Source organism: Bufo bufo, chromosome 4 (genome assembly GCF_905171765.1).
Source record: "Bufo bufo chromosome 4, aBufBuf1.1, whole genome shotgun sequence".
Lineage (NCBI taxonomy): Eukaryota > Metazoa > Chordata > Amphibia > Anura > Bufonidae > Bufo > Bufo bufo.
Genome location: NC_053392.1, coordinates 626,771,156 through 626,787,190, shown reverse-complemented (window position 1 = coordinate 626,787,190; position 16,035 = coordinate 626,771,156). Strand labels below are relative to the sequence as shown.

At 43.8% G+C, this 16,035-nt stretch overlaps 1 protein-coding gene across 1 annotated transcript; it reads right to left on the bottom strand.

Annotated features, from left to right (window-relative positions):
• Window positions 1-427: 427 nt before the first annotated feature.
• On the bottom strand, window positions 428-15,366 carry LOC120999797 (lactoylglutathione lyase-like). Its single transcript, XM_040430778.1, has 6 exons — window positions 15,274-15,366; window positions 9,873-9,955; window positions 7,904-8,044; window positions 6,376-6,440; window positions 2,950-3,039; window positions 428-567 (listed from the first exon to the last, which is right to left on the bottom strand). Exons 1-6 carry the CDS (start codon window positions 15,316-15,318, stop codon window positions 467-469), a joined length of 525 nt encoding a protein of 174 aa, XP_040286712.1. The 5' UTR covers window positions 15,319-15,366; the 3' UTR covers window positions 428-466.
• Between the last annotated feature and the right edge of the window lie 669 nt (window positions 15,367-16,035).

The window sequence follows — 16,035 nt, the reverse complement described above, 5'->3', positions numbered from 1 at the left end:
TCTGAGGTCTGATACTAATTGAGGGTCTGATCTGAGGTCTGATACTAAATGAGGTCTGATCTGAGGCCTGATACTGATTGGGGGTTTGATCTGTGGTCTGATACAGATTGGTGGTCTTATCTGAGGTCTGATCTGAGGTCTGATTGGGAGGGTCTGATGAAGATTAGGGGTTTAATCTGAGATCTGATGAAAAATATGCTTTTTTTTTATTTTTCTTCTCTAAAATCTTTATTACTGTCACAAGCTAAACATGACGACTTATGAAATCTGTTCCAAAATCTTTATATTTTTCTTGCTTTGTTCCGACAAGATGGGAATAATCTTCCATCAGTGATTCAGAAAGGCTCGGTACATCCTGTGTATGAAGAGGGAGAAGGAATACTCTCAGTATCCGCGGCAGAGAAGGGGTTGTACTTCACCTTTTGACTTCACAATGCTTCTGAAGCAGTCGTGCAGAGGACACGTGTCACTGTGAGCACGTCATGATGGACGCCATGTTGTCAGGAGAGAAGATCTCGATCCAGTAACCGTCAGGGTCTTCAATAAATGCCAGACCCTTGATCTTCCCTGCAAAATGCACAAGTGTTAATCCCAATATCATCGCGCTGGAAATGTAGGGCACAGGCAGCAGCTTCCGCAATTCTAACCTTTACAGTGTAGCATCGTATACTTATACCCGTAGCATGTCCGCTACAGTCTGATGCGGGGGTGAGCTGCAATACACAGGTTAAGGGCTCGTGCACACGACCATTGCCGCAAATTGCATATCTGCAAAACACGGATACTGGCGGTGTGCACTCTGCGTTTGTGGACAATAATAGGACATGTTCTATCTTTTTTTGCAGAAGAGACATGCGGACACAGAAAGCACATGGAGTCATTTACACTTTTTTGCCGTCCCATTGAAGTGAATGTTTCTGCAAAATACGTTCATAAGCATAAGCCCTAAGTCTTTTAATCATTTTATATTGATGACTGATTTTCATGATAGGTCATCAATATCTGATCGCGGACGAGGGGGGGGGGGGGGGGGGATGACACCCTCCCTGCACCCTGCCAGTCAGCACTGGATCCACAGCTCTGTCTATTCTGTGTAGTGGATGGAGCCGCTTACCATTCACTTCAATAGAAGCAGCGCAGCAGTAATTACACACAATGGACAAAGCTGTAGTTCCAGCGCCAAATGCTAGTGCCGGAGCTACCGCAGAACCTAGGACGGGGAGTTCCACCCCCCCACTGGTATCGATGGCCTATTCTGATATAGAACAGAACTGGAAAACCCCTTTTAGGCCTCTTTCAGACGGGCGTTGCGGGAAAAGGTGCGGGTACGTTGCAGGAACACGCGCGATTTTTCAGCGCGAGTGCAAAACATTGTAATGCGTTTTGCACTCGCGTGAGAAAAATCGCGCATGTTTGGTACCCAAACCCGAACTTCTTCACAGAAGTTCGGGCTTGGGATCGTTGTTCTGTAGATTGTATTATTTTCCCTTATAACATGGTTCTAAGGGAAAATAATAGCATTCTGAATACAGAATGCATAGTAAAATAGCGCTGGAGGGGTTAAAAAATAATCAAAAATAATGTAACTCACCTTAATCCACTTGATCGCGCAGTCGGCATCGCTTCTGTCTTCTTTCTTTGCTGTGTGCAGGAACAGAACCTGTGGTGACGTCACTCCGGTCATCACATGGTCCATCACATGATCCATCACCATGGTAAAAGATCATGTGATGGACCATGTGATGACCACAGGTCCTGTTCCTGCACACAGCAAAGAAAGAAGACAGAAGCGATGCCGGCTGCGCGATCAAGTGGATTAAGGTGAGTTAAATTTTTATTTTATTTTTTTTAACCCCTCCAGCACTATTGTACTATGCATTCTGTATTCAGAATGCTATTATTTTCCCTTATAACCATGTTATAAGGGAAAATAATAATCATCGGGTCTCCATCCCGATCGTCTCCTAGCAACCGTGCGTGAAAATCGCACCGCATCCGCACTTGCTTGCGGATGCTTGCGATTTTCACGCAACCCCATTCATTTCTATGGGGCCTGCGTTACGTGAAAAACGCACAAAATAGAGCATGCTGCGATTTTCACGCAACGCACAAGTGATGCGTGAAAATCACCGCCCATGTGAACAGCCCCATAGAAATGAATGGGTCCGGATTCAGTGCGGGTGCAATGCGTTCAACTCACGCATCGCATCAGCGCGGAATACTCGCCCGTGTGAAAGGGGCCTTAAATATTTTGACTTCCTTTACACGGAAATTTGAATTGGCTTTTTTTTTTTTTTTTCAGTGCAAAAACTGCCAGAAAAAAATACATGCATTCCTGGGGCTCTTTCATTACTTTTTTCTGCTTTATTGTGGCTCTTTCTTATTTGCATGTGGTATTACATGTTGTTTGCTAGCCATGCATTTTTAAAATGGAAAATATGCACCTGTCTCTGATTCTACTTGCTTTGTTATCTCTACAAAAAAGGCAATGCAAAAAAAAAAAACCCTGTGTAAAAACTCCATTAAAAATGCAACACATTAGTGTATAATGAGATGGAAAAATAATCCAGCCAGCAAAAGGAGGCAATATGGATAATCACAATACATTAGTAAGTGCCTGGTATTAAGTTTCTCTACATGATAAATTCTATTTGCTGAAATGAGACGACCCCTTTGACAAAAAACAGTAGCAAAAAAAAACAAATAACACTTTTCCTGCTTCATATTTCCCATAGACATTCAGCTAACATCTGGAACTGTTGTTTTTTACTGTAAAAAAAAAGCAAAACTGGAAACCTCTGGGTGTAAGCCCCAAATAGCGCTCATGGATGACCCTACGCCTCCAGGGATGTTCACCTGGCTTCACCTGACACTGATACTGTACGTAAACTAAGAGAAGGATTTCTTTGGTATTGTCGGATTTCCTTATTAATAATAATAACGTTTTACCGTCATTGGGTTTCTTCACAATCTTCACTCCAAGTTGCTCAAACCTCTTGCAAGCAGCGTAGATATCGGGGACACTGATGCCGATGTGACCTGTATGCGGGAGGGCAGGGGTCAGATAAGGGGTCAAAAATACAGCTCACAGGATGGGTCTGCAAGTATGGCTACAGGAAGAAGAATGGGGCCAGTGGATGGCTGTCTGTGGAGGGGTCCAACTATGAAGTAATATTCCTAATGGACAGTCATTAACTACAAATCAAGCGCTGCCTGACCGGATAGACTGGCCAATCCTCTGTCCATGCCACCGGCCCAATTCTTTCCAAACAATGGTATAAGAGAGGTCAGTTTATTCCGTTCAGATGACACCTCTTCTCTGTGCCCAGTGCTTGACTGGTGTCAAGGTCATGACAGAGGTTAGAAGATCTGAGAGACTGGCTGCACGTGAGGTTATCTGATAGTCTCTATGTTTTCACTTGTCTCAGGTGCAGCTTGTGGTCATTACTGCTCCTCTATTTAGTCTGGACTCACACTTCATACCATTTTGAATACCAGTTGATATTCTCTGCCTGGAGATGGAAGAGCTGGTGTGTGGTCCTCATCTGAGTTCCTGCTCATCCATGTTCTATTGAAGATAGGTGTACTTCTCTTTGTATTGTCTTGTTCCCATTTGCTCATTGTTTACTAGGCCTCAGGGAGACGCTGGTTCATTCACCTGGAAAAGAACCAGGACCTTGTCACTACTCCTAGGGATATTCAGGGTTACTAGGGCCTAGGTTTACGGTGTATGAATATTCCCACCTTCTGGGTCTATTCATACTGACAGGAGTCAGGGCCAGGTTTAGGGTTTCCTATGTGGTTAACGTTTCCCTTTCCCTAGCCTTAAAACCTAGTTCCTGGTCCCGTCCCCCCCCCCCCCTACAACGTGACAACTGTCCAGTGATTGAATGTGCTTCCGGATATCCCTTCCATATGTCTCTGTGGCATTTGTACTTTACCTTTCTCCCTCCTAGTCCTGACCTAAAACACATCTATGAATGGCTGCTACTGTCTGTGAGCGGCCACCTGCCTGATCATCCGCTTTGCAAAGGCCCCATTCTAACGTGAACAGGGGCTGACATTTTTTATCACTAAAAAGGGAGGTTGATCTGATGGCACTGGGGGACATGGAAGGGCAGATCTGATGGCACTGGGGGAGTGGTAGACATGGGGGGACTGATCTGATGGCACTGGGGGACATGGAGGGGCTGATCTGATGGCACTGGGGGACATGGAGGGGCTGATCTGATGGCACTGGGGTACATGGAGGGGCTGATCTGATGGCACTGGGGGAGTGGGAACATGGAGAGGCTGATCTGATGGCACTGGGGGACATGGAGAGGCTGATCTGATGGCACTGGGGGACATGGAGGGGCTGATCTGATGGCACTGGGGGACAGGGGGACATGGAGGAGCTGATCTGATAGCACTGGGGGAGTGGGGGACATGGAGGGGCTGATCTGATGGCACTGGGGGACATGGAGGGGCTGATCTGATGGCACTGGGGGACATGAAGGGGCTGATCTGATGGCACTGGGGGAGTGGGGGACATGGCAATGGATGGCATGGAGGGGCTGAAGGCACTGGGGGAACGGAGCGGATGGCACTGTTGTAGGGGGAGCTGATGGCACTGGGGGGATAGTGGAGCTGATGGCATTGGGGGAACTGATGCACTTGGGCTGATCGCACGGGGGAACGAAGGGTGTTGGGGACTGATGGCAGGGGGTCTGGTGAGTTTTTTTAATAAAGGAAAACAGTCTATTAATTCATTTTTTCTTATTAGATTACTCGATTAATCGTAAAAAAACTATCGATAGAATACTCGATTACTGTAATAATCGTTTACTGCAGCCTTAGTATACAGTACCCCACAGTATGCAATATATAGTATAACACCCCACAGTATGCAGTATAGCATCCTATAGCATACAGTATAGAATCCCACAGTATACAGCACCCCACAGTATACAGCACCCCACAATATACAGTATACAGCACCGCACAGTATACAGCACCCCATAGTATACAGCCCCCCACAATATACAGTAGAGCAGTATAGCACCCCACAGTATACAGCACCCCATAGTATACAGTAGAGCAGTATAGCACCCCACACTATACAGCACCCAACACTATACAGTATACAGCACCCTACAGTATACAGTACAGCAGTATAGCACCCCACAGTATACAGCACACCATAGTATACAGCACCCCACACTATACAGTATTCAGCACCCCACAGTATACAGTAGAGCAGTATAGCACCCCACAATATACAGCACCCCACAGTATACAGCACCCCATAGTATACAGCACCCCACAGTATACAGCACCCTCCACTATACAGCACCCCCCACTATACAGTTGCTTACAGTATAATAGCATAACAGCCCCTGTCCCCTTTTCCTGATGTAATCTTCACAAAAAAAGCTCCACAATTATGGCAATCTTCTCCTGCAGCAACACTCCTGGTAGAGAGAAAGGACCTTTGATTACCTCATAGCCATGTGACCAGTAATATTGCTAGGTTACTGGTCACATGGTGATGATGTCATCTAAGGTCCTTTCCCCTAACAGAATCACAGCTCTCACTCTCTCACAGTTCGCTGCCTGGAGTGTCCGCACGCAGGCAGACATGGCAGCACCCCCCTGTGTAGCTGACAGCCTGACACCTGGGGTAGACCGCCCACCCCTAGGCACGCCACTCGATGTCATTGAATTTGTGGGCAGTGGCCAGAGGGGCTCAATAGGCAGCTGGCTTGGGCCCCCCAGGAGCAACTGGGCCCGGGGCAGCTCCCCCTTTTGCACAGCGTTAAAGACTGCCCTGTGTAAAGGGTTTGGACTTTCCTCATGAGGGTATGTAGCTTTTATGCCACGTGCGCTGGTATCCTAATAGCTCTGTGTAAAGGTGATGAGAGAATGCCTGCCTGCCCAGGCCAAATGCAAAAGGAAGCTACTACCTCCCAATAAAGGACATGAATAAGGTTAAAGGAACATTTAATAACATTACTGCAAACAGGTCCATAAAATTGCTGATTTCCTTCCTGGTAGAACATATTGTTTGACACCAAAAGAGGCAGCATTTATTGTAGGTTCCTGAATGAGATCATCTTGCCGTGGTGGACAGGCAAAAATTATTTTGATCAACATATATTTGTCAAGGATCTCACATTTATATAATTAGCATATTTTATAGGGAGTACTGCATTGGTTCATGTATTCTGTGTTGGCGGCGTGCTGTTTCATTATATTTGACTTTGTATTTTCGGTGACGTGCACCTGTGCATTACAATGTGCTGACTAATATTGTTTTTTGTCTTGGAGAACATATCACGTGTTAAATGTCTGAGATACAGAGACACAAAAAGAGCGTAAAGTGATAGAACTTACCAAAACCCAGGGGCTCGGAGTTGCCGTTATGGAATGGTTTCTCATCGTTCTCACTGCCCCAGTTGCTGCAGGAAATAGAGACGTGCATTAATTACCTGCAGGAATCCGTTAGTCTGTATTTGTGTGGCCCGGAGAGACAAGAGGATGTGAACTTAGGCTAAGTTCACATCCATATAATTTTTTTTGTTATTTTCTTTTCTGTTCCTTTTTAGGAGCTGTTCGATAGAAACAGCAGGTGGCGCTATTCTAACTTCATTCCACTATATGGGGATATTAGCATTACATAGGCATAGTCCATACCTCCCAACTTTATGGACGGTCAAAAAGGGACATTTATGGTTTATTATGTGAAAGATCAACTTTTCCTGCATATTTATATACTTCAATTGTTTTTTTTGTTTTTTTTTACACATTAACGCAAAAATTATCTGAATATAAAAATTTCTAATATCCAAATTGCATCAAAAAATGAAATAATATGCAAGGCAGCTTTAATATATAGATAGGAACCAGGGAAACACTGGATCAATATTGTAAATGTAATAATGCAAATCTATCCCTCAGATCAAAAAGAGGGACATTTAAGGAGCAAAGAGAGACTTGGGTCAAAAAGAGGGACTATCCCTCCAAAAGAGGGACACTTGGGAGGTATGAAAGGCTACAATTATGGGCCAGATGTAACAATAATAAGTATTCTTCATGGAATAAACCCTCTAAATACACCCCACACCCCATATCCAAATCTCCTGTGAGTACAACACTCCAAAGGGATCATCAGTATCCAGAACACAGATTTACAGACACTGCTGCAGATGAGGGACTACGGCTCAGACACCATCACCTAGAACAACCACTAGGTCAGACAAACAGTAAGCCTGAATCTCACAATGGACGGCTAGTACGCCATGGGAGTACACCATGCCACAAACCCTTTAAATACAGATAGTGACTTGGAATATTAGAAAAAACACGGCAAAAATTTACAAAAAATTGTTTAACATAAAAACTCAAAGGTAATTTTCTTACAATATTTTCCCTTAATAAGCAGGCAACAATTCTTACCAATTAAAAGTGCAAAGAAGGTAGTAAAACTGTGAAGTAATTATTCCCGCCATATTCTGCAAGATTACTGACAAATTCATTAATCCCCCTGCACCAGAAAAGTGGCATCACATAAGTCGCAAATTTTTGCACAAGCCCCTTTTTCTAAAAAACATGCAACATTTTTTTGGCCATTTCCGCTGCACTGGGCGGAGTGTAGACAAGAGTGGAAGGAGACAATGTGGCCTAACAGATTTAAGATTACAGGCACTGCTGTAAACTACACCTGAAATCTACAGCAAAGAGGAGCGGCGCGGGCTCTGCTACTCTGTTTATGTGGCTCCCATTCACCTCTATGGGAGTTTCGGGCACAGCTCGCTTGGCGGCCACATACAATGGGTCTTCTGATCTCAGCATTGAACGGCTGAGATGGGAAGCCCCTCTAATGAACTTCTACCTGTAAATATATGGTGTGCACATAACTCACTGTGTCAGCACCACCGTGGCTTTGCAGGAAAAGACCCAGGCCTCCCTCTCCTTCACGTCTTCTGGGATGTCCTTCCCATCCTCGTAACCCAGGACATACTGCGAGAATTTCATGGAGGGGAAATCGAGTTTCAGGAGGAGACTAAGGAGCAAGAACAAACACATCATAAGCTTCCACCTCCACCATTATTTAGTGTTCGCACCGAGTATTCTGTAATAATGCGAAGCGGGAAACAACTTCAACTCCTAGAATGTAATGCAGCCTTAGAATAAGTTAAAGAGGGCCTCTTCCCTCTCCTGACATGTCTGCAGACTCTGTGTAATAATTCTGGAGCTTCTATTCTTATGTTGTGGCATTTCTCAATTATTCCTACTAGAAGTTTATGAATGAATTTATATAAGTCTGCAGTAAAGGTCCATCTGGGTGTTACTGGGGATATCTGCAAATGTTTATGATGTATTTTCATATGTTTTGGCTATATATTCCAGCAGAGGAGGAATGGTTGGCAGGAACAGGACTAACCACCCCATTCCTCCCCTCTTGTTGGGAATGGGCTGGTCCTAATTCCTCCTAGGAGGAGAAGTTCCTGAGTAGGCAGCAAAGTGAGAGGAAGCACATGTTAAAGCTCCTACTCCTGGGAACCATATCCAAATCTCCTGTGAGTACAACACTCTGAAGGGATCATCAGTATCCAGAACACAGCTTTACAGACACTGCTGCAGATGAGGGACTACGGCTCAGACACCTTCACCTAGAACAACCACTAGGTCAGACAAACAGTAAGCCTGAATCTCACAATGGACGGCTAGTATGCCATGGGAGTACACTATGCCACATCTCATCAGGGCCACTACCACTCCCATCCTCTGCACCAGCTCCTCAGGGGCTCGCTGTATTACCAGTTGAGGGGATGTCCCTGCACACTCTGACCCTAGCAATACAGATTGGACAGTTTCAGACTGAGTAGGGACATAACCGCACCCGGTAAGAATAGCTCTTTTAGACTGGTCGTGGAATTAAATCATTTACGAAAGCAGACATGTCAGGAGAGGTGATGGGGCTCTTCAACCAAACAGAGGTATGTCTGTCAGGAATTGTACCTGGTCTGGATTTCAAGTGGCGGCCACTATGTACAATTACAGTGGGAGGTGGATGTTGATTGATATTTTTCAAGCAACCCAAAATGCTTACTGATACCAATAGGACGCCCATGTAATGTAGCTGGAGTTAGGGTCCATTCACACGTCAGCAAAATGCGGAACAGGTGCAGACCCATTCATTTTCAATAGGGCCGGAATGTGAGGTCCGTATCTGCACTTCTGTTCCGCAAAAAAATAGAACATGTTCTATTCTTGTCTGCAATTGCAGACAAGAAAAGGCATTTTCTATGAGAGTGCCGGCGATGTGTGGTCCGCAAAACGCAGAATGCACATTGCCAGTGTCCGTGTTTTGTGGATCCGCAAAACACATACGGACGTGTGAATGGACCCTTATACTGAGAATACATTACACATGGGTAGACTCAATTAATAACTAGACAACTTCTGAAGGCGATCGGTCACACTGGATTTTATTTAGGGGTATCAGAGTACAGGGGGGCTGAACACAAACGCACGCAACACTTTCCAGATTTTTATTCATTAAACGTTTTGAAGACCATGTATCATTTTCTTTCCACTTCACACAGACTTGCCACTTTGTGTTGTGTCGATCACATAAAATCCCAATACAATACATATAAGTTTGTGGGTGAAATGTGAAAAATGTGGAAAAGTCCAAGGGGTATGAATACTTTGTCAAGGCACTGTATGTGAGCTCTTCTCTCTCCTTGTTCTAGCGATCAGTGGGGGTTTCAGCAATGGGAATCCCCACCCCCGATGAAAACCTTTGATTTGACATAATTTTTTTTCAAAGTACAGAGAGGCGAGTCCCATTGTGAGAAGACGTATCGGCAGAGTCTGAGACTTACGTCATTCCAAGGCACTTATTGTAAAATGTCAGTGATTTCTGGGGATCTTTGATCCGGAGCATGGTCTGCTGCAATAGAAAGTCCTGCAATGAGAAGAGAAGAAATCTATGCATTTAACGGCTTACAAACTCATATAACAGGTAAAACTCGAAAAATTAGAATATTGTGCAAAGTTCATTTATTTCAGTAATGCAACTTAAAAGGTGAAACTAAGATATGAGACTCGTTACATGCAAAGTGAGATATTTTAAGCCTTTATTTGTTATAATTTGGATGATTATGGCTTACAGCTTATGAAACCCCAAAGTCTTAATTTTGAGGTCCCCTTTGCTCAGGGGGTGTGGATTAATTAGCTGACTGGAGTGTGACACTTTGAGCCGAGAATTTTGAACCTTTTCACAAAATTCTAATTTTAAGCTGCATTAATGCAATTCCTTTTAATTTGCATTACTGAAATAAATGGACTTTTGCACGATATTCAGATTTTTTGAGTTTCACCTGTACTTATGTCATGTATATCAGTAAAATACAGAGTAAATGTCCCAGAAAGTACGACCTGTACGAAGATTTTTTTGGTCACAGACTGATTGGATTGGAATACACTGGGGCAGATTTACTAACCCTTATAGATAGTGTAACCCATTAACCCCTTCAAGACTGAGGCAATTTTGTACCGAACATTATTCACAAATGCATTCTGGTGGTTATCCTTAGGCCTCTTTCACACGGGCGTTGCGGGAAAATGTGCGGGTGCGTTGCGGGAACACCCGCGATTTTTCCGCGCGAGTGCAAAACATTGTAATGCGTTTTGCACTCGCGTGAGAAAAATCGCGCATGTTTGGTACCCAAACCCGAACTTCTTCACAGGATCGGTGTTGTGTAGATGTTATTATTTTCCCTTATAACACGGTTATAAGGGAAAATAATAGCATTCTGAATACAGAATGCATAGTAGGTGATCAATTGAGGGTTAAAAAAAAATTAACTCACCTTCTCCTCTTGTTCGCGTAGTTCCCGGTCTCTTCTTTACTTCTATAATAATGAACTACCGGCTAGAACCTGTGGTGACGTCAGATCACATGCTCCAATCACATGGTCCATCACCACGGTGATGGACCATGTGATTGGAGCATGTGATCTGACGTCACCAAAGGTCCTTTAGTCCACAGCTCATCATTAAAGAAGTAAAGAAGAGACCGGGAACTACGCGAACAAGAGGAGAAGGTGAGTTAATTTTTATTTATTTTTTTAACCCTCAATTGATCACCTACTAAGCATTCTGTATTCAGAATGCTATTATTTTCCCTTATAACCATGTTATAAGGGAAAATAATACAGTGAATAGACTGTCACCTAGCAACCATGCGTGAAAATCGCACCGCATCCGCACTTGTTTGCGGATGCTTGCGATTTTCACGCAACCTCATTCACTTCTATGGGGCCTGCGTTGCGTGAAAAACGCAGAATATAGAGCATGCTGCGATTTTCACGCAACGCATAAGTGATGCGTGAAAATCACCGCTCATGTGAACAGCCCCATAGAAATGAATGGGTCGGTATTCAGTGCGGGTGCAATGCGTTCAACTCACGCATCGCATCAGCGCGGAATACTCGCCCGTGTGAAAGGGGCCTTAGTGTTGAGCTAATCGACTTCGATCCGAATATCAGGGAAAATTCGATTTGCCATGAAGCCGAATTTCCTCATGCTTTGTGGTAACAAATCGATTTTACCTGAATGGCAGTAAAAGTAAAAAAAAAAAATCATACTCACCTCATCCGTTTGAGGGCGAAGAGTCGGCCGCCGCCATCTTGATTGAAGATGCAGTGTGAAATCCAAGGCATGCTGACATATAACGTCACCACGCCGGCTGTCGTGATGACATCATCACGGGCTGCATGAGATTTTCAATCAAGATGGCGGTGGCCTGCTCTTCACGATCAAATGGATGGAGGTAAGTATGATTTTATTTATTTATTTATTATTTTACACTGTAATATTTTATGTCAGATGCCGCAATCAGCTATGAACGCGGCATCTGAGGGATACAATGACGGGGGCGGCGCAATCGCTGCTCCCTGTTATTGCACCCACTATTTACAAAGAAATGCACTTCGTGACGAAGTAAAATGATTCTCTGGGAGTCAGGCTGTATTTATAAATAGGTGTGAATTGTCTTTGTCAGTCCTGTGCTGGAAACTCTCTGGACTCTGCTATTTCTCTGTAGACGACCCAGTGCTGCCCTGACTCTTTCTCCCAGGAGTCCATCTTTCTGGATTGTGACCTGAGACACAGGATGACACTGAGTAATAGACCTGCAGAAAACATCGCTGTCACTGTAGGTGTGCGCTCAAATACCTGCACCCGAAACCGAGGAGGATGATGTAATGTGTGATATGAATGCGGCGTTTCCTGTCCTACCACTTCTGCCGGGGTGAAGCCTCAGTCCATGCTCTTTGTCCTTTACCTGAGGGACTGAGCTCTGGTACAGGTATAGGACCGAACCCTATATAATCCAAATATATAGGACCGGCCCACCCTATAGAATCCTAATATATAGGACCGACCCACCTTATAGAATCCTAATATATAGGACCGGCCCACCCTATAGAATCCTAATATATAGGACTGGACCCCCCTATAGAATCCTAATATATAGGACCGGCCCACCCTATAGAATCCTAATATATAGGACTGGACCCCCCTATAGAATTCTAATATATAGGCCCGGCCCACCCTATAGAATCCTAATATATAGGACCGACCCACCCTATAGAATCAAAATATATAGGATCGGCCCACCCTATAGAATCCTAATATATAGGACCGGCCCACCCTATAGAATCCTAATATATAGGACTGGACCCCCCTATAGAATTCTAATATATAGGACCGGCCCACCCTATAGAATCCTAATATATAGGACCTGCCCACCCAATATAACACTAGTATATGGGAGTTGCCCACCCTATATAACACTAAAAAACAGGACCTGCCCACCCTATAGAATCCTAATATATAGGACCTGCCAACTCTATACAATCTTTACATATAGGACCTGCCCACCCTATATAACCCTAATATATATGACCCGCCCACCTTATATAACCATAATACATAGGACTGGCCCACCCTATATAATCCAAATATATAGGACCGGCCCACCCTATAGAATCCTAATATATAGGACCTGTCCACCCTACAGAATCCTAATATATAGGACCCGTCCACCCTATAGAATCCTAATATATAGGACCTGCTACGTACCCTATAGAATCCTAATATATAGGACCGGCCCACCCTATAGAATCCTAATATATAGGGCCTGTCCACCCTATAGAATCCTATATAGGACCTGTCCACCCTATAGAATCCTAATATACAGGACCTGCTACTTACCCTATAGAATCCTAATATATAGGACCGGTCCACCCTATAGAATCCTAATATATAGGACCCGTCCACCCTGTAGAATCCTAATATATAGGACCCATCCACCCTATAGAATCCTAATATATAGGACCTGTCCACCCTATAGAATCCTAATATATAGGACCTGTCCACCCTATAAAATCCTAATATATAGGACCTGCTACTTACCCTATAGAATCCTAATATATAGGACCGGCCCACCCTATAGAATCCTAATATATAGGACCTGTCCACCCTGTAGAATCCTAATATATAGGACCCATCCACCCTATAGAATCCTAATATATAGGACCTGCTACGTACCCTATAGAATCCTAATATATAGGACCGGCCCACCCTATAGAATCCTAATATAAGGGACCTGTCCACCCTATAGAATCCTAATAAATAGGACCTGCCAACTCTATACAATCTTTACATATAGGACCTGCCCACCCAATATATATGACCCGCCCACCTTATATAACCCTAATACATAGGACTGGCCCACCCCATATAACCCTAATATATAGGACCTGCCAACTCTATACAATCCTAATATATAGGACCTGCCCATCCCATATTACGCTAATATATGGACCGCCCACCCTGTAGAATCCTAATATATTGTACCGCTTACCCTATACAATCCTAATATATAGTACCTACTACTCACATTATAGAATCCTACTGTATACAACCTGCCCACCCTATGCAATCCTAATATATAGGACCTGCCCACCCTATAGAATCCTTATAGGACAGGCCCACCCTATAAAATACTAATATATAGGACCAGACCACCATATACAATCCTAATATATAGGACCGGACCACCCTATATAATACTAATATATAGGACCTGCCCACCCCATACAATCCTAATATATAGGACCTGCCCACCCTATAGAATCCTAGTGTATACAACCTGATCACCCTACACAATCCTAATATATAGGACCTGTCCACCCTATATAACACTAATATATAGGACCCAACCTATATAATCCTAATATATAGGACCGACCCACCCTATATAATCCTAATATGTACGGTAGAACCTGCCCACCCTATATAATCCTAATATATAGGAACTGCCAAATCTATAGAATCCTATTATATAGGACCTGCCCACCCTATATAATCCTAATATGTAGAACCTGCCCACCCTATACAATCCTAATATATAGGACCTGCCTGCCCTATAGAATCCTAATATATAGGAACTGCCAAATCTATAGAATCCTATTATATAGGACCTGCCCACCCTATAAAATCTTAATATATAGGACCTGCCCACCCTATATAATACAAATATATAGGCCCTGTCCACCCTAATGTACAGGACTTGGCCACCCTATATAATACTAATATATATGACCTGCTCACCCTATACATTCCTAATATATAAGGACCTGCCCACTCTATATAATACTAATATATAGAATCTGCCCACTCTATACCATCCTAATATATAGTACCTGCCCATCCTGTATAATACTAATACATAGGATCTGTCCACCCTATAGAATCCTAATATATAGGAGTGACCCATCCCATAGAATCCTAATATATAGGATCTGACCACCCTATAGAATCCTAATATGTAGGACCTACCCACCCTATATAATACTAATATATAGGAACCAGTACTTCCCTATGTAATCCTACCATATAGGACCAGTTTACCCTTTATAATCCTAATATATAGGACCAGTACTTACCCTATATACAGTAATCCTACTATATATGACCTAGTACTCACTATATATATATATATATATATATATATATTATTTTACACATATATAATTTATTTTACACAAGTTGCATGATAAAAAAACACGATCTCTCTATTATGGGACTACAGATCACATCATGCACTGCTGGGAGTAGTAGTGTCACAAGAACTGGAGAAGGTTACATGTCCCTATGATGAGCCTTACACATACCATATAGATCACACTACCTAGTAATGTGTACATTCAGTACCTGGGTTGCTGTGTCGGCTTCACTGATCCCCGGTGTCTCCTCCATGTTTACTGCCGGCACTGATGACACTGTAGGAGGACGGACAGCCTGACGCCCCAGACACACCCGTCCTGAGTTACTCACATTCTGGACACGCCTGCTCATGATGAACAGTTTCTCATTTAGGGATTCATTACTAAGGGTGAATTCACACGCTGCAGATTTGGTGCAGAAATTTCTGCAGCTGTTCCCATCAAAACAGCCGCTCTTAGATGAACAGAGCTTTAGACACAGACATTTCTGTCTCATATGTTCCCCTTGTGAATATATTATTATCCATCTATGATATTTACATAGCGCCAGCATATTCCACAGCGCCGCCGTACAGAGGTTTTTGGGTCCCGTTCTCAGACACACTGGGGAAACCCATATGAATCTACAAACTCCAGCAGGAACCTGTGCCTACATGGGGGGACTAATGGCATGATGCTGCGACTGCTATAGGACCCCACCAGTCATGACATGCCTGCTCCTCGTCCCCTTTTCAGAAGTGACCGTGTAGTCATTCGCCTGTCTCTTAGGCCCCTTTCACACGGGCAAGTTTTCCGCGCGGGTGCAATGCGTGGGTTGAACGCATTGCACCCGCACTGAATCCGGACCCATTCATTTCTATGGGGCTGTGCACATGAGCGGTGATTTTCACGCATCAATTGTGCGTTGTGTGAAAATCGCAGCATGCTCTATATTGTGCGTTTTTCACGCAACGCAGGCCTCATAGAAGTG

Excerpts from the sequence above, each read along its gene's own strand:
- LOC120999797 (XM_040430778.1), bottom strand. The coding sequence starts at position 15,318 with ATGGAGGAGACACCGGGGATCAGTGAAGCCGACACAGCAACCCAG. Across the intron at positions 9,956-15,273 it reads AAGCCGACACAGCAACCCAG|GACTTTCTATTGCAGCAGAC; the intron begins GTACTGAATGTA and ends TTCTCATTGCAG. Across the intron at positions 3,040-6,375 it reads CTCCGAGCCCCTGGGTTTTG|GTCACATCGGCATCAGTGTC; the intron begins GTAAGTTCTATC and ends TCCCGCATACAG.